The following is a 22,771-nucleotide window of genomic DNA, read 5'->3' as shown; positions in this document are numbered from 1 at the left end:
GGTTTGGGACTTTTATTTGAAATAGTCCATTTCTCTGCCTGCCTTGGACAGGCACAGAGATGAAGTTGAGTACCGTCTTTTGCATTCCTTGGATGTCAAGCATCATTTACTGCAGTACTTGGAGATGACTAAGACTGTTCGGAAGTCTGATCGCCTGTTGGTGCTTCACGATGGAGTTAAGCAGGGAGCACTAGCGATGAGGGCAACGATTGCCTGCTGGGTTAAGGAGGTCATTACAGCAGCCTATGTGGCTGCTTTGGTTGCTTTACCGAACCAGATTAGACCGCATTCCATGAGGGCTCAGGCGGTATCGTGGGCGGAACTTTGTTTGTTGTTGCCTGCTGAAATTTGCTAAGTGGCGACATAGTCATCTTTACACACCTTCTCAAAGTATTACTGCTTGGATGTTAGGACTAGGGAGGATGCCGCTTTTGCATGGGCGGTTTTGACTGGACTGCTGGAAGCTTCCCGCCCTTTTCAGGATTAGCTTAGGTACATCCCAATTGTTGGGACTGACCTACCCGAATGCTAAGGAAGGAGAAATTACTACTTACCTGATAATTTCCTTTCATTTAGTGAAGGGTAGGTCAATCCCAGACCTGCACTTGGTTGCCTGAGTTTGAATTTGTGGTTAGCCTTCATAGGCGAGCTATGCAGAGTATGAGTCCTGCTCTTCGTTGATAATTGGTAAGTGGCTTCTCTAGCCCTTAATTTGCTAGATATGTTCCTTCTTTTGGCTGAGCTCAGTGTTTCTGTTTGTTGAGAAACATGAATGGTTGCCTGTTGCTAAAAATGTTCAAGTATAATCAGTTTTGTCCATATTTTGACTTTTCCAGAGAATACTGGTGGGTTGATGTTGGGGTGGGACTATATGGCCGTGACATCAGCTTTTGCTCCGTCTCCATCTAATGGCAGAGGTGCATAACCCAATCGTTGGGATTGATCTACCCTTCACTAAAGGAAAGGAAATTATCAGATATGTAGTCATTTTTCCTTCTTTTTTTAACTTTTAGACTTGGCTCTGCCTTGATAGGCAGCATGGGGGGAGTTGGCAGGGGTCTGCAAAGACTCCGGGGCTATTTTTTTTACACTTTTGGAGGAAAGGTTTTTTCAAGCCGCGTGGCTCTTTAAAACGTTGGTGGCCCTGTACAAATCAGGCTGCCATCGTGTTTTTGTGACCTCTGCTGCATTCTTTTTTATAGCAGAGCTTTTCTGTGATAAAACATAACATGGTTATATCGCTGTGATATTTTATCAGGGAAAGACAAAATATTGTGGGACCACCCCTCACAAATTTCTCCCCTCCCGTGATAAAACATTGTGACTTCATCAATCTTCCCTTTAGTTCTTTTTTTCTCTTTTTTTTAGTTTTTCTCTCTTTTTAGTTTCTCTTTTTTTCAGAGAAGAGAGCTTGGTCTCTTCTCTGCTTTCATTTTCTCTGTCTTCAAACTTTCTTTTCTTTTCTTCACTCTCCTCTCAAAATTTGTTTATTTAATCTAATTTCTGTCCATCTTCTGCTTTCATTAGCAATGCTTTACCTCTTTCTTTCTCTCTCCCTCAAGAGGTTTGTGTTTGCAGTAGACAAGTATCTGGTTATGTTTAAGTCATGGGATATTGCCAATTGAGACATTGCTAAACATAATTAAAATATTTCCATACTATATACACACGTGTGTGGCCCTTGTGTGCCACAGAGGGGTACAGAGGTTGTTAGGAGAGGATGATTTAAGAGATGATTTTCTCCCCAAGGGAAGTCTATTAAATCTGAGACACTTTTGGGAAGATTCCAGCGAAAGAGGTTTATTCTGAGGGCAGAGGGTGTATGTCAGTCATCTATGTGAGTGACAGCCCGGTACAGCCCCATTGGGCATGGTTTAGGGTAGGATATATAATCCTGCTTCACATGGAGCTGGGGGCTTCTTCAGAGTCACAGATCAACAAGGAGGATGTAGCAGATACCCCCACCAGGGGTCACAGGATGGGAGAAACAGGAGTTAGAAAGCCTGAGGGAAAATAAAAGCAGTGTCTGAGAATCGAGAAAAGAGAGATTTGGAAGGAAGAGTTTCTAACTGTGGTGAGAACTCACAGGACCAGGAAACAACTGGGCCTAGCCAGAACTTGCCATGGGGCTCAGAAGGATTTCATTGCCGCGGGACAAAAAGGGGTGAATATGTCCTTGAACTGATCAGGGCAATTGTGAGTACATGAAGCAGAGTACTAAGAAGTTGAGTGGGGTCTGAAAAGTGGCGTGATAAGTGAACAGTGATTTTTTGGGGGATCTTTGAAGGACGGCGTTTAAAGAAGTTTTGTAATAAAATCCTTGTTTTGGTTTTGGAGCACAAATTGTGGACTGGACATTCGCTTTTGTTAGAGTGAATGGAAAGTATGTCTGGCCCAGTTTGGCCCTGCAGGTTAGCCTGCCCCCAGCCCATTGCTCAGGGGAGAGAACTTCCTCACCTCGGAGGAGTTAACCCTAAAGTTCCCCAAGGCTGAGAAACTGACCCTGTGGGGAAAAGGATCACACATGGTTTAGCATTGGTTAAGTGTTTGAAGTCATTGAGTTTAAAACATTAAAAAGTATGACAGCTGTAGAAGACTTTAGAAATGTGTCAGGTGCACTCTAAAGTATTATTTATCAATAAGAGTGTAACCACTATGGTTCAGGCCTAATGCCCAGCTATGTTAAACTTGTACTGACTTAAGTGCACATTTGCTGGCTAACGTATGCGCAATGTTACAAAAATTATCCCCACACAATATACAGTAGCGTTTAGTGCACGTTTTATGTGCTGTTGTACATGGGGAGGACAATTGTCAAAGCCATTTACCCAAGTATATTCCTGTTTCTCAGGGTAAAATGACTCGGACGATAAAAATGCCTTCCCTTCCCTGGCTAAAAGCGCGGGCCGACTTTCTCAACATGAGCACTTTTAGCCAAGACCTAAAGAGGCGTTCCCAGGAGGCATGTTTAGGTTGGGGGGGGGGGGGGGGGGAGGGATGGGAGGTGATGGGAAACAGCGTGCTTGACATTTTCAAAAGCGCATGCGCTACTTTGGCTCTGCTCAGTCGCCTGCACAAAGAGCAGCTGCATAGCACGAGCATCCTGCCAGCACACAGACTCTGCGGCTGCTAAATTTTCAAAGACGAACAAGGGCGTATAGAGGGGAGTGGGGTGGGGGGGGAGGTAAGCACATGCAGCAAATACCTTGAAAAGTTTCAGTGCCTCTGTTTGCAGTGCATCCGATGGCAGCGTTGTGAGAGAGCTCTGGAGGCCATCCTTACTGTAACATAGCGTCGGATGTTTCCATAAGGGAGAAGCTAAAGAAAGAAATGCAACTTGTATAAGTCATAAGGCGCATTCCGATGTCAAAGGCCCTGAAATGTAACCTGCGACCCAGCCCACTATTAAGAATGAGTAATTTGCATTACAGTCAAGGGCCCCTGCATCTCTGAGGTAGCTCGTGGTTAGATTCTGTGGCAAGCCACACAGGTGAAAATGAGAAAATGCTGCGGTTTATGGTCATATTTTGCATCTAGATCATGAAAGTTACTGCACTTGGCAGGATTTTTTTTTTTAATTAGATATGGGTAATGTAATTAGAGGTGAATTTTCAAAACAGGTGCGTTTAAAAAACATGGCACGTGTGTGTGTAAAATAGAGTGAACCTGAGTAAACACTATTTTAAAAACCGCAACACATGCGCTTATATTGGGGACTGCGAGTAAATCTGCATGTGTAAAAAAGGGGCGGGCTGGAGCCAACATTTTCATACATAAAGTGCTATTTTATAACCTGCCAAAGTGACGCACGCTAGCCTTTTGCTTGTGTATATTTACTCCTGTTCAATGTTGGGTGTAAGTTATTGTAAATATCTCAAAAGTGAAAAAGTGACTAGGGAGGTGGTCTGGGTGAAATGAGGGGTCTTCAGGAAGGTCTTCTCGAGCCACAGATGGACTAGAAAAACTGGTAGGCTAATTGGTAAAACTGATAATTTCATTGCTACACGGATGTTATAAAATCCCCTGACTTATACGTGTAAAAGCCAATTTACGGGGGATAATTGTGTCTATGTAATGCAAGTAAAAGCATAGCTCTTTAAAATTCGAGGTGCAAATACACGGTTATATCATTTGTGCACACTTATTCAGCTAAATTCTGACTTAACCAGCTAAGTAGCACTTTTGCCACTACTTAGATGGACAAATTTGAACTTATCTGGATAAACAGCCCTTTTGTTTTAGATGTATCCGGCTATCTTACATACCCTTCTAAGTCGGAAAATTAACATTTTTCAGACTTATTCGGCTAAATGCCACTACTTATCTGCATAAATTGGAACTTATTTGGCTAAATGCTGCTACTTTTCTGGATAAATCCGAACTTGCGCAGCTTGCGGTTTTTATATGTGAGCATGTGAGTGCACATATGTACTCATAATTTATAACTTGTGCATATCATTTGTGCACAGGTTTTTAAATGCACTAGCAAATTTGCGTGAGCAGTTTTGAACGTTATCCTCCCTGTTTTTATTTGGTCTCAGTCTTTGATTGGTGGCAGTAGTGAAGGTAGGTAACTTAGCATATACTTTTCAAATACCCTGTAACAGCAAAACATTTTGAATCGCTCACATTGAACATGAACGTTTTTTTTTTTAATAATCTGTTTATTGGATTTTTATCAGAATAAAAATATATAAAAATGAAACAATGTTAACCAAAAATTTCAGTTGCACAATTCTAGAGAATTCAGGAAGATGAAATACATACATAGATCAGGACAGTTCTACGTAAACTCTGAATCTATACCCTCTCCCACCCTACCCTCCCTCTCCCCATTACCATCCTCCAACAACAACATACAATGAAGGAAGCTATTCACATTTAACAATTCAAAATAGTGATCTTTGTCACAGGTTGCAACTCGTCTATGAAAATCTGCCATATTTCCAACAATGCCTCCTCCTGGCAACAGAAAGAGATTTTGCCGAAATGTACTCGAATGTGAATAGCTGTGTTAATCTATATTCCCAATGGGGCAGACTAAGTATTTCAGACTTGGTCCAATGGGTTAGGATTAATGTTTTCCCTATCAGCCCTGCTTGTCTAGAAAAACTTGTTTGGTAATTTCTGATTTCTTTTTATCATACAGGCCAAAAAGCCAAGTTCTATTCTGGAAAAATGGATATCCCCAGAATAGCGAAACATTTCCTTCGTACTTGATCCCGTAATGTATAAATTTCGGGGCATTTCCAAATAGAATGAATAAAATCATTGTCTTCTTCTACACACTTTGGACATTGGGCTGAAATACAAACTTTTGCCTTCAATGCTCTAACTTGCAATGCGTAGATTTGCCAGATGAATTTGAACTGTGTCTCCCTTAAAACAATTTTCTCTGTGGTATACAGAATGCGTTAACAATAATAAAATATATCTGCGTATATCAATTGGACCTCCACCCAGCTACACCATAGCTTTATTATCCTCTGGAAACCTTCTTGCTTCTCAAGTTCCAATAATGCTTTTGAAAATTTTGCCCATGAAGGTTTCCTCAGTTTAAAGGTAAATTTTAAGACCCGTGCACGGGCGTCCATGTGTGTGTGGCTCCCGGCGTGCGCACACAGATGCACGGATTTTATAAAACCTGCTACCAGCATGCACATGCGCGCCTGATTTTATATCGGCATGCACATGTGCGCATGAATGCCGACTCGTGCACGTAAGAGGGGGCAATTTTACATCATGCGCGTGGTGACGGACTAGGCTTTCCCCAGTTCCCTCCCAGTTTGCTCCAATAAAGGAACGGACTGGGAGGGAACGTCCTAAACCCCCTACCTAACCTGGTCAAAAAATGTGTAGTTTCCTGTCCTATACATTTACAAAGTATCTGCCATGCTTTTCTATAGGAAGATATCACCCTGTACTGGTCAAATTCAAATTGAAATTCCTTCGATTCTAATTGAAACAGAACTGACAGGGACCAAATTTGCAAAAATGTTTGAGGGGAGATATAGGAGGATCCCAAAACCCAGTTTGTAATATGTCTTAACATACATGCTAAATTGTAACGTACCAGGTTGGGACAGCTTAATCCGCCTTGCAAATTGGGTTTCATTAAAGCCATTAAGGGCAGTCTAGCTTTTTTTCCATTCCATAGAAAAGCTCAAAATTTTCTAATTATGTCCCGTATATGATCCAGAGTCAGCCAGATGGGACGCATCCGCGTTAAGTAAAGCCATTTGGGATTCTCCATCGTTTTAAGTAGATGGATCCTGCCTGTTAGGGACAACAGTAAATGGGGTCCATAGCTTTAAATTATTTTCCATACTTTTCAATAATGGAGTCTCTGGGATTTTTATACCTAAATACCTCATTTCATCTTTTACCCATTTCAAAGATTCCCATAAATCTCCAGTGCCTCTGATTTGTCTTGATTTATCTTTAACCCTGCAAAACTACCAAACTGGGATTGATATTCTAATACCTTATATAGTGACACCCTTGGATTCGTAAGATAAATCAGAACATTGTCCGCAAATGCTGCCATCTTAAAGGAGGTGTTTCCAACTTCTAATCCTGTTGATTTATCTTCCTCAATTTTCCTCAGAAGTGGGACTATGGACTGGATATAAATAGGGGAGATAACGGGCAACCATTTCTAACTCCTCTACTTAACTTTAAGGCAGAGGATCTGCCTGTGTTATTTATTTATTTATGCTTTTTATATACCGTCGTTCCAGAAGTAGATCACAATGGTTTACATATTTAGCATTGAATTACAGTGAAAATAAGGTTACAGAAAAATTCAAACAGCATAAGAATAAATGAGAAAGTAACAAATATAGGAAAAATAGTAATTACATCAACAATGGATTAAAAACTTCAAGAGGTAATTGAAATAGGAACGGAAGTAAAATTAGAAAAAGATAAGGGAATGATCTGTTTTCTTGAATATAAATTTGAAGAGATTTTGTCAAAGATTAATTTTAAGTTAGTTCATAGGCTTTATTAAAGTGCCAAGTTTTAAGATCTTGTTTGAATTTCTTTTTTTCAGTTGAAAGTCTTAGAATACTAGGTAAAGAGTTCCAAAGTTTAGGTCTAGCAATAGTAAGCATATAATCTCTAATCTGTGACGGGTGTATAATATTATTGGGAGGAATAGAGAGAATGCATTTATTTTGAGATCTTAAATTTCTTAGTGGAATGTAGAGTTGGATTGAAATTCCTGGAAGGGATGGGTCAATACTGTTGACAATGTTGAAAATAAGCGACAGTACTTTGTATTGGATTCTGAAGGATATTGGAAGCCAGTGAAGGTCTATCAGAGTGGGAGTTATACAATCAAATTTTCTTGTTCCAGCAAGAAGTCTGGCTGAAGCATTTTGGAGGAGTTGCAGGGGTTTAATTATGTTTGAATGGAGTCCAAGCAGTAGTCTAGGTTGGAAAAAATCAGAGTTTGTAGAACTATGCAGAAGTCTTGGAAAGTAAGCAATAGTTTTAGGCAGTGTAGCATATTTTCGTTATATGTTTTTTCATATTGATATTTTCATCAATTTGGATTCCTAGATCACGAACTTCAGCTGAAAGTGAAATGTTAGCAATTTCAATGTTAAGAATAGGTGGTTTTGGTGATGTGTTTTCTTTACTTAGCCAAATTATTTCAGTTTTATTGGTGTTGAGAGTCAATTTCAGTAGAGAGAGTTCTTTTTGTATAGATTTCATATAAGTTTGTTAGTATTGCAGTGGTTCTTTCAAAGGTTTCTTCAAAGGGGATGTAAAATTGTATATCATCAGCATATATGAAGAATTTGATGTTTAGATTTGTTAATAGAGTGCAAAGAGAAAGGACGTAGATGTTGAACAATGTTGCTGATAGTGCTGAGCCTTGAGGAACACCTGTGTCAATATTAAAGGGATCAGAGATTTGATTGCCCAATTTGACATGGAAGGATCTATTTTCTAGGAAGGAAGAGAACTATTTGTATATGTTTCCACTAATTAGTTAGAATGTGTGATATTGAATTGTCATATAAAAGAATACACTTTATAATATTGACCTGAAAACCAAATCTTGATAACCCCAAGAACATATAGGGCCAAGATACTCAATCAAAGGCTTTTTCAGAGTCAAATCAGAAGGCCATAGCTGGGATTTGCTGATTTTTACAATAGGTTATTGCTGTGATTAACTTTGTAATATGAGTGCCTGCTGTTCTACCTTTTACAAAGTCTACCCGGCTGGCTGTAATGATGAAGGGGTCATTAGGCTTAATCTGTCTGCTAGATTCTTAGCATAGATTTTCAAATCACAGTTAAGCAGAGAGAAGGGCCTGTAAGAAGATGGGGAAACTGGGTCTTTCCCGGGTTTAGCCAGAACTGTAATGTATGCTGTGTTGAAATCCGTCGGGAATTTTCCTGTCCTTAAAGCATCTTCATAGAATGTAATCAAGGGACCCACCACTTGTTCTTTCAAAATTTTATAACATAAGAAAACCTATCCGGGCCTGTTGCTTTTCTCACATTTAATATTTCATAAGCTTGTATGGGCCTATTGATAAAATCTAGTTGTTGTGCCATTATTTTTGGGATAGAAACGTTTCAGAAAAAAATGTTCTTCCATTTCCCCTCCCTGTCTATCTTCAGAATATAAAGACTCATAAAACTTTTGCAAAGTCTCACATATCCCCTGCCAAAAACAACCAACCTTTCCTATTTAACATCAGTTGGTTTGTGACTTTTTCAATGGACCATACAGATTATACAGTGTGATATGTTTCCCCCTCAGCTTGCCTATAATTATTATATATCAGCCCTCTGAGTCAGAGATCTCTTACTCTGTCTGAAACATTACAATTTTATGTATCAGGATAGCTATTCTCGCTTTCTTCCCCTTTGCTGGTGCATAATAGCAGGATCCCACCCAATCTCTTGCTCTTTAAGTCAGAAAGGTGAGTTTCTTGGATACAAGTTATTCCTCCTTAACTCATGAAGGATTTTTGCCCTTTTTATGGGGGTACCTAGACCATTTACATTTAATGAAATTATTCTGATGGGATCACCCATTCATTTGATAATTCTGCCACTGTGGTTTCCATTTTAAATCAATATGTTGCAAGTCTCCCTCCCAGCCTAGACTCGCAACTATTCTCTTTCTCTGATAAAGCTATGAACTTCCTTAACAAGTTCATGTTCTCTTTTTAAACCTAACCTCCCTACCCACCCCTTTTCTTTATTCGTTCGCACACCTTTTTATCTCCCAATTAACTCCCCAACCCCACATACATACACACCATCTCTCCTTTTGAGTATGAGATTATATCGTGATCAAGCGCCATCCTTCTTCCATCTCCCTTGTGTTTTAGGGTAACAATATCTCGAGAAGAGAGCTCCTCCCATAACAAATTAACTAAGAATTGCGCACTACTTGGGTCTCCAATGTGCCAGATAACTATCTTCATATAGGCCAGCACTATATGCCCTAGCTAATTCTAGTTTGGTTTTTTATTATACTATAATTTTAATGTTATCAGCTATTGTATCCTTTCTTAAATATGTTGGATTGTAAAGCCTGTTGCTCACTTAATGTTCATTGTAAACCGAGGTGATGTTTGCCAACGAGCCGCGGTATATAAAAATCCTTAAATAAATACATAAATAAATAAATAAATAAATAAAAGAAACGTTAACTATTCAGGCGCAGAAAAGAGATTTGCGAAAGTCCTGTAATTCACCCCAGTAACTGTCTCTGTTACAGTCACTGGCATACCTTCCGAACTGTAGTTATCTTTTCCTGTAGAAATTAAATTTGTCTGAATAATCAGATAGCATAATGGAAAGCAGGCTCACATGAACACATCACACTGAAATGATGCTGAAATTTCCTTCCTGATGTGCCCCGGCAAGACTCTTGTCACCCAGTCACAAAATGTCTGATAGAGCCCATGTGGTTATCTCGAGCTTTTATTTTTTTTCTTTCTTTTTTCCCTGAGATGAGAAGGTGCTCCTCAGCAAGGCAATATACAGTAATAGCTTAGCAGCCATGGTCAGTCTGTCTCTGTGAAGAGCCGAATCTCCGTGTTAGAATGGGTTCCATTGTACTACTGCAACATCACACAAAAAAACCAGTGCTAAAATTTTGAAAACTTCCACCAAGTTAACTTATTTAAGAAAACTCAATTTTGTTTCCTAAATGCTTATGTCTCCAGCACGAATACCTGTAATCTGTTACACTCCATAACTTGCTGCTTTACTGAAAGCTGAATAGTGTAACCAGTGATCATGAACAAATAAAGGCCTGGCTTCCTCTTCGTCAAAGGACAAACAAATTTACATTTTCCTTATGTGAGCTCATAAACTTATGCGCTTCCTCTGCATGGTCACATGCAAGACCCATAAGCACGCAGAGTACTGGAGCATAAAATGGATCTGTTTCTCCCATAAAATGCGACAGATAGGTGTTGAATTCTTTCCTTTGCAAAGAAACCTGGGACAAGTAATCTTAGAATATCTGCACTATATTTTCATGATAAGTCAATTCACAACGTTTCCTAAAGGCTTGCAACAAAGTCTGCTTATGTGCAAAATTAAAATTTTTGCAATCACGAGCTGGGGTCTAGTTTCTCCCTCCTTACGGGTTCCCAGCCTGTGTGCTCTCTCAATCACCAGGCCTCCCCCTAGATTGACCAGACCCAGCGCTTCAGGTAGCCATTTCTCTAGCATTTCGGGAATTTCGCTCTCTTCTATAGATTCTAGTAAGCCGACAATTCTGATACTACTTAGGCAGGAGCGATTTTCCAGGTTATTCAGTTTGTCCTCCTGCAATTTAACTTGTTTCCCTAACATTGCCACATGTTGAGTCAGTCTCACTGTCTCATCTTCCACAACCACGATAATTCCTTCTGCTTGTTCAAGTCATGGATTTATTTCCATTATAGAGTTTATGACTTCTTTAATTTGCTCTACTATGGAATTCATTTTTTCTGATAGAGCAGTGACAACCATTGTAGTCAATTCAGCAATAGTGCTGCTAGTGAGAACAGGCCCTGAGACCATATCTGCAGGCGCCACCATTTTCTCCTCCCACTTTTTAGTTTTTCTTTATCCCGTTTGGCCACTTTAGGAGATATAGGTCCTGGCGATTTGTTCATAAAACTCACAATGGACATAAGTCCGACTCACCCCTGTAAGTTAGAAGTGGAATTTCTCTGGTGAAAGCACCGATGAAGGGGGATTTCAGAGGGACAGCACCTGGAGCTCAGATACAAACATCTACCTGGGCTCAGCACATCACTTGACCTCCGAGCATGAAAGTTTTAATATGCATTTTGAATATACATATTAAAAAAATAATATTGAATTTTAAATCTTCTTTTCCCTCTGCACTGTTGGGCCAACGGAAAAAAAAGTGTTTCCTTTTTTTCTATTATTAATAGAGTTCTATCATAGTGGAAATGTCACTTTTATAGATAATGCAGGCATAATATTCCAGAAGTGACATCACTGTATTTCTATATATGGGACTGCATGACAGTAGTGACATCAGAAGCCCACTTCCCACTGTCACAGAATCATAGAACTGATGGAGTCAATTATAGGCACAGTGTTAAAACTATAAAAAAAAAAAGGAGCACTGAGGTCCCATAATTACAGCTTCTTATGGTGGTTACAGGATTAATTTCCAGTGTACATTCTTTAAAAATAACCAAAACATGGCAGTGCCCATTAATATGGCAGGATGAGATAAACTCGACATGTGCCTTCATGTACAAACTTCACTATAATTTTTCAAAGCAAATGCACACTTTGAAAATTCCTGCATACGTGGATTGGTACGGGCACAAATTCGCCTGCACAAAATTATGCTTGCCCTATCGAGGGTGTAACTTGTAAAGAAGAACTTGCTCGCATGCTTTTTAAAATCAGAAATATGCATGTGGCTCCCAACTCTGTCCTGTCTCCTCAGTGAACGTAAAAATACATACAAAATTAGGAACCAGGAAATTTTATAATAGCCATTTATGTACAGAAAACTCAAACTTTGCAAAAATTCAGCCCTTAAAATCTGTAATCAGATGTATTTTCCCTTCCATAATTTTATAAAATAAAAATAATTTTCTCCTCATATAAACGGGAAGGAAGCTCTGTTTTCCACTTACTAGGGTCTCCTTCCACATCCAGTAGTTTTCCGATCAGCTGCTCGTAGTGTGTGCCCACTTTGGCATTGCCACTTCCAGCTGCCACTGTCAGGTGGTACAACCATGTATCCTTGACAGAAAAGGAACAAGAACATGAATACAAAAGAGAAGCAAGACATGGACTTTTCTCATAAAAGTCATTCTAATGACTACCTTTAAATGCACCTAAATTGTAGATAAACCTTTTCACATCACATATTTAAACGTATTTGGTGTATTCACCCAGCAGGCCACACCACATCAGAAAGAAGAGAGAGATTTGGTATGACTTGTTTCTGAAAGACGGATATTCAGAGAAGAAGCCTTTCCTCATAGGGCAGCCGTTCCATACAGTTATCATTTTGGTTGCCCTTCTCTGCACTTTCTCCATCGCAACTATATCCTTTTTGAGATGCGGTGACCAGAATTGCACACAGTATTCAAGGTGTGGTCTCACCATGGAGCGATACAGAGACATTATGACATCCTCTGTTTTATTTGCCATTCTCTTCCTAATAATTCCTAACATTCTGTTTGCTTTTTTGATCGTCACAGCACACTGAGCTGACGATTTCAATGTATTATCCACTATGACGCCTAGATCTCTTTCCTGGGTGGTAACTCCTAAGATAGAACCTAACATTGTATTAACGCTGGCAGCCACCACTTACTCCTCGTGCTGGCGTCCTTTTTCTGGCCGCCCCCCCCCCCCTTTCCACCCTTTGACCTTCCCCTTGTTACACTTTTTACTTTGTCAAGTGACCACACTGACACGGTTATTGGTATCAACAGGCTGCAGCTTTATTTCTCTTAACATATTAATAAACTTCCTTGGGCCACCCGAGCCGGTATGCTGTCCATGACGGCCCGCCGTAACCAAGCCAGGCGTCCTTTTGCCCTGGGCCCCCGCGGAGTCCCCGCTCCCAGGCGGGGGTCCCGCCATTTGGCACATTCGGCGCTCCGCCTTTGCGCCCCCTCTGCGCGGACCGGCTCCCACGCCGTCCGGTGATGCCGCCGGCACCACTTCCAATATATCCCCCGGCCCGGGTAACCGCCAAACACCCGCCACCAAGCTGCGACAATCACCCTCAACATTACACATATAGTTTTTGCTAACTGACACGTAATTGTTCTAGCTAATGACCCTGTTCCAGCCTGCCTATCCTCCTTGCCTCTTCATTTGTTTTGTGGGAGGGTGGGTGGGTGTCGTCCGTTTCCCCGATGCGGAGGAAAAAGGGCCGTCCCTCCCGCCTCGCGGCCCTTTAAGGGGGGCTCCGCGTCATCGGCCCGCGCCGCTGTCGCCCGCCGATGACGCGGAGCCCTGTGGGGGGCGCGTCATCAGCGGCGCGCCTGTCGCCCCCGATGACCCGCCCCTCCACCACCCCGTGCTTCCCCGCCCCCCCGACGGCCGCCGCACATCGCGGGTGGCGCGCCGTTACGGGGGCGGCTCGGCCAGTCGCCTCGAGCCTCCCTATTAACGCTGGCAGCCACCACTTACTCCTCGTGCTGGCGTCCTTTTTCTGGCCGCCCCCCCCCCTTTCCACCCTTTGACCTTCCCCTTGTTACACTTTTTACTTTGTCAAGTGACCACACTGACACGGTTATTGGTATCAACAGGCCGCAGCTTTATTTCTCTTAACATATTAATAAACTTCCTTGGGCCACCCGAGCCGGTATGCTGTCCATGACGGCCCGCCGTAACCAAGCCAGGCGTCCTTTTGCCCTGGGCCCCCGCGGAGTCCCCGCTCCCAGGCGGGGGTCCCGCCATTTGGCACATTCGGCGCTCCGCCTTTGCGCCCCCTCTGCGCGGACCGGCTCCCACGCCGTCCGGTGATGCCGCCGGCACCACTTCCAATATATCCCCCGGCCCGGGTAACCGCCATAACACGAGGTAGGGGTACCCTTGCCTCGTGTCCCCCCACTCAACTAATTAGCTGCGGCCTGTACTCTTCCTGCATATCCTGCTTCTATGGCATCCTGCAATGCATTATTAAATATATCATAACCAATATCAGACAAATGCACCCCATCCTCCCTGAATAGTCCTGGGCACCTGTCCTCGGCCCATTCGTGTCTGATCTGTTGTATCCCTCGTTTGCTTGTCCACAGCTCCATTTGCCTGTTAATTTTTTTTTCTACCTCTGTTCCATAATTTGGAGTCTCTCCACTTGGGCCTTGGTATGATCTCGGACCATACCAGTTTTGTCTCTGGATACAACTGAGTTAAGATGTTTAGGTCATCTTTTATCTTGTTGATCAATCCCTTGCATGTTATTGTACTCAAGTCATTGCCCCCCAGGTGCATGATCATTACATCTGGAGCCGCCCTAGAATCTTTCAGGCGCCGTAGTAAGGGCAATAACTGCTCCCATCGCATGCCGGGCTTTCCTGTCCACACAACGACCCACCCTTGCGTCGCCAATCCCAGATGCTGTCCATAAGGCCGCCCGATTGCTCGCTTGGCCGCCCAACGTATGTACGAGTGACCTACAATCCATGCTATTCGGTGCACTCGTTGTTGCTCTGCAAAATATAATCAGACGGTTAGTTATCATTTACAGTAGAAACTCTGTCTAACCTTACATATGCATTGACTGCATTTGACCTCCATCTTCCTATTTTCTTTATTGTGTCTTTTCCCAAACCAGCCTGTGCTGCGCTTGTTGCGGCTCCGATTCTGAAGGAATGTGAGCTGAATTTTGTCGCGTCCCACTTTAACTTGGTTACTGCCGCTCTCAAGACCGCCGTGAATTGAAATCTTGTCAAGGGAGAACCGTCGCTATGAATCAGGAAGTGTTTCCCACCTTCTGGTCGCACTGCCAAGTATTCTCTCGCATTTAAGATGGGGCATGTATTACAACCCGCGACCTGTTTTAGCCATATCGTGGTGCCCCTTGCCTGCTGGTCCGTCTTGGACCTATGAATTTTTAAGCTTAATGCCATCTCCGTGCACTCGACGTTCTTGCGTAGCAATCCGCCTTGTCCGTCGTCCTTCTTGTTGGGTGCCACCAATTCGCTGATTCGTAGGGCTCCGAAGAAAGCCAGCGCGAATGCGGCTCTGAATAGCCTGGTCTCGTATGCAGATGAGCAAACCTCCGCCAGGGTCTCCCATAGCCTTTTCAACTTGAGATGTGTAATAGGATGTCTTTCGTCTCTGGTCGCACCGGTCTTCCTTGCCCATCCTGCCAGCATCTTCTTTATGATGAAGGATTTTGTGGGGTCTCCCCACCCGCGTGCCTTAAAGAAAAAGGCCGCTCCTGCTAGGCGCTTGATGACAGCGTTTCTGGAAGCTCCGCTCTCTATTGATGTGTCTATGAATTTGCTCATCAGTTCCTCTGTGGCTGGTCCTTGTTTCCATCCGTTCTTCCCCAGGAAGTTGGTTACCTCCTCGAATCCTTGACAGTACGACGCCCACGTTGACGGAGCTACCAATCTGCTGAGTAAGTCCCTAGTTGTTGCCGACCAATTTCCCATAGTCGCGCCGGCATTGCAGTTGCTGTTGTCTCCGCCGTGGGTACCTGCTTATGAAATAGATTCCATTTAGCATGAGACAAAGCGTCCGCTGCGCCATTCAGAACCCCTGGGACATGTCTCGCTCTAAGGGTTATATTGTGGCGCAATGCCTCTAGCACTATCTCTCTCAGTAAGCTCACTACCATTGGGCATTTCGCCGACTGAGCGTTCAGAACATGCACAACCGCTTGGTTGTCGCACCAGAAAATAATGTGTCTGTTTTGAAGCTTCGTGTTCCACAATACGAGCGTCACCCATATGGGGAACAGCTCCAGGAAGGTTATGTTCTTTGTTAAACCCTTCTCCTTCCAGTCCTCTGGCCACTGCTCTGCACACCACGCCCCTTGGCATAGTGCTCCGAAACCCCAACCGCCTGACGTATCCGTTTGTATGTTCAATTCTGTACTTGACATCGGTGATTCCTGTATGACTGCCACGCCATTGAAATTTTTTAGGAAGGAGTTCCATATCTCGAAGTCTGATCTTATTTCTTTCGATATCCGAAGGTAGTGGTGTGGTCTCTTTATCCCCACCGTCGCTAAAGCTAACCTTCGCATGAATGCTCTGCCCATGGGGATCACCCTACAAGCGAAGTTTAGAGTTCCCAATATTGCTTGTGCAGCCTGCAGTGTTATTTTCTTTGCCGTGGTCGTCCGCTGTAACATTTCGCGGAGCTTGTCTAGTTTGTCCTCCGGTAGCCTGGCCATCATCTTTTTGGAATCCAATTCTATTCCCAAAAAAGCTAAGATCGTTGTTGGACCTTCCGTTTTATTGCTGGCCAATGGCACTCCGAATTCCTCAGCTACCTTCTGGAAGTTGGCAAGCAGGTCGCCGCATGTGCGAGAATTTCGTGGGCCGATGAATAGAAAATCATCCAAGTAATGGATGATATTTTTGGATTCCGTCCTTGTCGCTACCACCCAGTGCAGGAATGAGCTGAATAGCTCGAAGTATGCGCATGATACTGAACACCCCATGGGCATGCATTTGTCGAAGTAGTACTGATTGCGGAACGTGAATCCCAACAATGGGAAGCTGTCCGGGTGCACTGGAAGTAACCTGAATGCGGACTCTATGTCTACTTTTGCCAGCATGGCCCCTCTTCCGCATGTACGCAACATAGCCAGTGCCGTATCAAATGACGCGTACTGCACAGAGCACTCCTCCGGGGGGAGGTGATCGTTTACTGACTGGCCCGGTGGGAATGACAAATTCTGTATGAGTCGGAACTTTCCTTTTTCTTTCTTGGGTATTACTGCTAATGGTGATATGAACATGTGCCGGTAAGGTTGTTGCGTGAACGGGCCAGCCATCCTGCCGAGTGATAGTTCCGTCTCCAACTTCTCGTGGACTATGTCCTCGTACCTTGTTGCTGATGGGGCATTGCCTGCGTTTGTTGTTAATAGTTGTCCTTGAAACGGGATGATAAAGCCTTCCTTGAATCCTTGTCTAATCCTGTCCGCTTTTTGTTTATTCGGATACAAATCCAACCATGGCTCCATAGCCTCCAGATGAACTGGTGAAGGAGCTTTTCCGAACTGTAGATTCTCAGTTTGCTTTCGCCTTACTCCCTTCCGTTGCCCTTCTTGGGCATTTTATCATTGGGTGCGGGGCTGCGCAATTATTTATTTATTTATTTATTTATTTAACATTTTTCTATACCGACCTTCATGGTTAAATACCATATCAGGACGGTTTACATCGAACAGGGGTAAAATAACTAGATAAAGGAAGAAAAAAACAAAGTTACATTACAACGAGGACTGTGAACTTGGAAGCTTAGGAAGCTAGAAGAGAAATATAAAGTTAAGTTAAAGGGAGAGAAACAAATTCCGGACTAGAGGTAGTCCAGACTAGAGATAGTCCACATGTTAGAGTCGGTATCCATGCTGTCAAGGTATTCAGAGGAGGGGAGGATCCATTAATCATGGGTAGATAACGCCTAATGTGTATCCCAGGGTTCTGGGAAGGCTTGGCGGAACAGCCACGTTTTGAGTTTTTTCTTAAAAGTTAGCAGGCAAGGTTCCAGCCTAAGTTCTGCAGGGAGGTTGTTCCAGATGGCTGGGCCTGCTGTCGAAAATGCTCGGTCCCTGGATGCGATGAGTCGTGTGGCTTTGGTTGGAGGGGCTTGTAGCGTTCCTTTGGATATTTCTCTCATTGGCCTGTTAGAAGTATGGAGTTTTAATGGAATTTCAAGGTCGAGATAAAGGAGATTATAGATGAATTTGTGTATTAATGTTAAAGATTTGTGAAGGACTCTGTAATTGACTGGTAACCAGTGTAGATTTCGGAGGATGGGTGTAATATGATCATTCCGGTTGGTGCTTGTCAGGATTCTAGCTGCAGCATTCTGTATCATCTGGAGAGGCCTGATGGATGAGTTGGGTAATCCTGTGAAGAGCGCGCTGCAGTAGTCTATTTTGGCAAAAATCAATGATTGAAGAACTGTCCTAAAGTCGTGGAAATATAAAAGGGGTTTGAGTCTTTTTAATACCTGTAGTCTGAAGAAGCAATCTTTGGTTATAGTGTTAATCATACTCTTTAGGTTAAGACGGTTATCAAGTATAACCCCAAGGTCTCTAACTTGAGTATGAGAGAGGGCGTGGTTATGTTGGGCCTGTGACTGATAGTTATCTTGGAAGGCGGAAATGAGGAGGAGTTCGGTCTTTTTAGCATTGAGGACCAAATTTAAACTGTTGAGGAGATTAGTGATAGAATGTAGGCAGTTGTTCCAGATCGAGAGTGATTTGGTGATGGATTCCGTTATGGGGATCAGGATCTGCACATCATCCGCGTAAATGTAGTGAATAAGGTTGAGGCTTGTTAATAGTTGGCATAGGGGGAGGAGGTAGATATTAAAAAGGGTGGGGGACAGGGAGGATCCTTGAGGTACTCCAAGTGATGAATTTGTTGGTGGTGATTCTTTATTATTTATTCTGACCTTGAAACTTCTATCGCTAAGGAAAGACTTGAACCAGTTGTAGACTTGTCCTGAGATGCCTATGTCTAATAGACGATTCAGGAGGATGGCGTGGTTGACGGTATCGAACGCCGCTGATATGTCTAAAAGGATTAGAAGAAAAGAATGTCCTTTGTCTAGTCCCATAATAATATGGTCAGTTAGGGAGATGAGCAAGGTTTCTGTGCTGCGTGATTTGCGGAAACCATATTGTGAAGGATATAAAATATTGTAATCTTCTAAATATTCTGATAGCTGGGTGTTAACCACCTTTTCTGTGAGTTTGGCTAAGAATGGAAGATTCGATATAGGGCGGAAATTAGCTAGTTCACTAGGGTCTAAGTTGTGTTTCTTAAGTAGGGGTTTGAGAGAGGCGTTTTTTAGGATGTTTGGGTACAGTCCTTGGGTTAAGCAGCAGTTTATGATGTTGGCCAGTGGTCCGGATATAGTGTTTGGTATGAGTAGAAGTAGCTTGGTTGGTAGGTTGTCTGTGGGATGGCTGGATGGTTTCTGCTTCTTGAGAATGGATTCGATCTCTTTAGATGAAGTTAATTCGAAGTTTTCTAATTTGGCTTCCTTAAGCATATGGGTATTGGTAAATGAAACGAGGGTGTTGGTATTGGGTGGGAGGAGGGAGATCGTGTTTGATATCTTCTGCTGAAAGAATATGGCTAGCTCATTTGCCTTGGATTGAGCTTGTTTGTCTGGGATCGGTGGTGGTAGTGACTTTGTAATTTGAGACACATATGAGAAGAGAGCCTTCGCATCATATTGGAAGTCATGGATTTTATTTGCGTAAAAAACTTTTTTAGCTTTTAAAATTGATGACCTGTAATAATGTAAGGTTCCTCTGTATGATGAAAGCGTGGAGGGGGAAGGGGCTTTACGCCATTTGTTTTCTTTGTGACGTAGTTCTTGTTTTAACTGTTTGAGTTCCTGGGTGAACCAAGGTTGATTTCCTTTTTTTGTGGGGTTAATTCTTTTCGAGATAGATGGGCAGAGCTTATTTGCTACATCTTCTGTGATCTTGTGCCAGGAGAGCACTGCTGTGTTGGGGTTGGATAGATCTATATTTTTGAGATCCTTAGTGAGCTGTTCATTAGTGCAAACATGTTTGAATTTGCAATCTTGGAATGAGCATACGGCTTTGTTGAATCGCCAACAGGTGTTATCATGCGTCGATGTCTGTCTTGTAGCCTGCCTATATGGTGATGTCCTTCTTGCACTCCTTGCTCTCATTCCTTGATCGGATGACTTGCGTGTCATGTGCTCGATCCAGAGGCTGACATCCTGCGTCCCCCAAGTCATGTGCTGGTTCTCCTCCATTTTGTCACGGAACTTCTCGTCATAGTTCAACCATGACCAGCCCTCGTGTTGTTGGTATATTCTCATAATGTGTACTGCGTATGTTAACATGGGCCCGTATTGCGACGGGTCCTTCCGCCCAACTACGCTAGTCATATATAGGAATGCCTTCGTCCAGTTGATTATGTTCTTGGGTATTCTGAGTTCCTTATCCTTTGTTGTGGATGAGTCTTTCGACTTCTTTCTCTCGCCAGATTTTCGTCGCCCTTGAAGAATGCTGAATATATCAATATACTTTCTCTTGCATATTTTCTTCCTCAGCTGTTTGGGCACTTCCTCCCATAGCTCCGACAATGTTGTGAGTGCCGGTGGCCCCCTTGCCTCTTTATCTATTGCTTTTTTTGTTGCATGCTGTTCGCTATCTGAGCTTGAGTCTGAGGATGATGAGCCTGTGGAGCTATCAGAGCTGGTGCTTGCCCTACGCCTGCGCTTCGCCTTGCGCTTCTTTTTGCTGACCTGGTTACTTTCATTCACTGTGTGCCCTGCCTCTGGAGGTATCGTCTTAAGCCCGTTATCCCCCTCTGTGTGCCCGCACTCACCCGCACTGCCGTGATCAGCCTGTGCTTGCTGTGCCGCTTGACTAGTGGATGGTTGTTCCTCGTCACGTCGCTGCTCTTGGGCTCCACTCCGTACAGTCTGCCCCTCTGTCGGTACAGCATCCGAAGTCTGCATTGGCATGTCCGCTCTTAATCCGTTTGCCCCCGTATTACTACCGGACCCCGGCTCCTGATTGCCCCTCTGCTCCAGTGATGTCCCACGTGGTGGCCCCGACCAGGGTCCCCATGTAGACCGGGCTTGTTGACTGGACCATCCTGCCTGAGGGCACTCCCATGGTCGTCTCGCCGGGCTCCATCCGCGGTACGGGCCTGGATCGCTCCATCCCGATATGGGGCCTTCATACCATCCTGCGCTGTCCTGATTCCGCCACGGGTGCTCCATTTGATTGTTGTATCCCCATTGCTCCCATGGCCTTGGCCCGCTGCTCTGGAAGTTCGGGTGACTCCACCTGTATGCGCCCCATTCTTCATCCCGGCCGTTGGCGGGGCGCGGTGAGAGTCCTCGGGCACCCCCGTGCCCTGCCTGTGTCTCGTGCGCACTTCTTCCATCACGAGTGTCTTCTCCCGTCGCCTCCCCACACGCTGGCTCCACAGCTTCCACTTCCTCCACTTCCTCTATGTTTGTTGCTTGCCGTTCCTTTCTTCTCTGGTCCGTTAACCTAACGGTGCCTCTTCTCCCTTTGTTGGCCGCTCCCCTTGTTCTCTTTGCACCACGTACGCTTTCTGGTGCGGTTTTTGGGGGCGCTCCCCTCTTGTCCTTGTCTTTCGCAGGTGCTGAGGATCTAGTCGCCATCCTTCTTCCGCCTGCTGTCTTGGTCCTCGGCGAATCTCTCGCTGTTCTGCGGGTTGACATGCTGCCTATGAGGTTCCACGCAGCCACTTCCTCCTACCGATCCTCTCTGCTCCCTGGGACCTCTCCTGCTCACTCGTGCCTGCTTCACGCTCCTCGTGGCTCGGTCGCCGCCTGGTCTCGCTAGGCCCGAAGGCCTCGTGGCTCGGTCGCCGGCTGGTCCCCTCTAGGCCGTGCGGCCGTGCTTGTTACTCCGTCCGGGCGTCCTTATCCTCCGAATCGCCGACAACGAATCGCCGCTGCCCGAATCGCCGTCTGCCGGATCGTGCCGCCCGAATCGCCGCCTTCCGACTCGCCTCCCCCGAATCGCTCGAACGGATCGCTGCCCGGCCGAATCGCCGATCGCGCGTGTCGTCCGTGTCCCCGATGCGGAGGAAAAAGGGCCGTCCCTCCCGCCTCGCGGCCCTTTAAGGGGGGCTCCGCGTCATCGGCCCGCGCCGCTGTCGCCCGCCGATGACGCGGAGCCCTGTGGGGGGCGCGTCATCAGCGGCGCGCCTGTCGCCCCCGATGACCCGCCCCTCCACCACCCCGTGCTTCCCCGCCCCCCCGACGGCCGCCGCACATCGCGGGTGGCGCGCCGTTACGGGGGCGGCTCGGCCAGTCGCCTCGAGCCTCCCTATAACTACAGCAAGGGTTATTTTTCCCTATATGCAACACTTTGCACTTCTCCATGTTAAATTTCATCTGCCATTTGGAAGCCCAATCTTCCAGTCTCGCAAAGTGCTCCTGCAATTCATCACAATCCACTTGAGATTTAACTACTCTGCATAATTTTGTGTCATCCGCAAATTTGATCACCTCACTCATTGTACCCCTTTTCAGATCATTTATAAATATATTAAAAAGCACCTATCCAAGTACAGATCCCTGAGGCACTCCACTGTTTACCTTTTTCCACTGTGAAAACTGATCATTTAATCCTACTCTCTGTTTCCTGTCTTTTAACCAGCTTGCAATCCACAAAAGGATATTGCCTCCTATCCCATGACTTTTTAGTTTTCTTAGAAGCCTCTCATATGGCACTTTGTCGAATGCCTTTTGAAAATCCAAATATACCACCTCTACCGGTTCACCTTTGTCCATATGTTTATTCACCCCTTCAAAAAAATGTAGGAGATTTGTGAGGCAAGACTTCCCTTGGGTAAATCCATATTGGCTGTGTCCCATCAAACCATGTCTATCTAAATGTTTTGTGATTTTATTCTTTATAACAGTTTCCATGATTTTTCCTGGCATTGAAGTAAGGCTCACCGGTCTATAGTTTCCTGGATCACTCCTGGATCCCTTTTTAAATATAGGAGTTACATTGGCCATCTTCCAATCTTCAGGTACATCGGATGATTTTAATGATAGG

At 44.3% G+C, this 22,771-nt stretch overlaps 1 protein-coding gene across 2 annotated transcripts in view; it reads right to left on the bottom strand.

Annotated features, from left to right (window-relative positions):
* PLEKHH1 (pleckstrin homology, MyTH4 and FERM domain containing H1) overlaps positions 1-22,771 on the bottom strand; it is a 302,331-nt gene that overhangs the window by 66,179 nt on the left and 213,381 nt on the right. For both annotated transcript variants that reach the window (XM_029598848.1, XM_029598847.1), the window contains exons 17-18: positions 12,156-12,264; positions 3,206-3,318 (exon numbers count right to left, since the gene is read on the bottom strand). In XM_029598848.1, the coding sequence (XP_029454708.1) occupies positions 3,206-3,318; positions 12,156-12,264 (222 nt within the window). The remainder of the gene's footprint in view (positions 1-3,205; positions 3,319-12,155; positions 12,265-22,771) is intronic.

The sequence above is a fragment of the Rhinatrema bivittatum genome, chromosome 4 (assembly GCF_901001135.1).
Source record: "Rhinatrema bivittatum chromosome 4, aRhiBiv1.1, whole genome shotgun sequence".
In the NCBI taxonomy this organism is placed as follows: Eukaryota; Metazoa; Chordata; class Amphibia; order Gymnophiona; family Rhinatrematidae; genus Rhinatrema; species Rhinatrema bivittatum.
The sequence above is the reverse complement of the archived record's forward strand: the minus strand, read 5'-3'. Positions and strand labels throughout refer to the sequence as shown.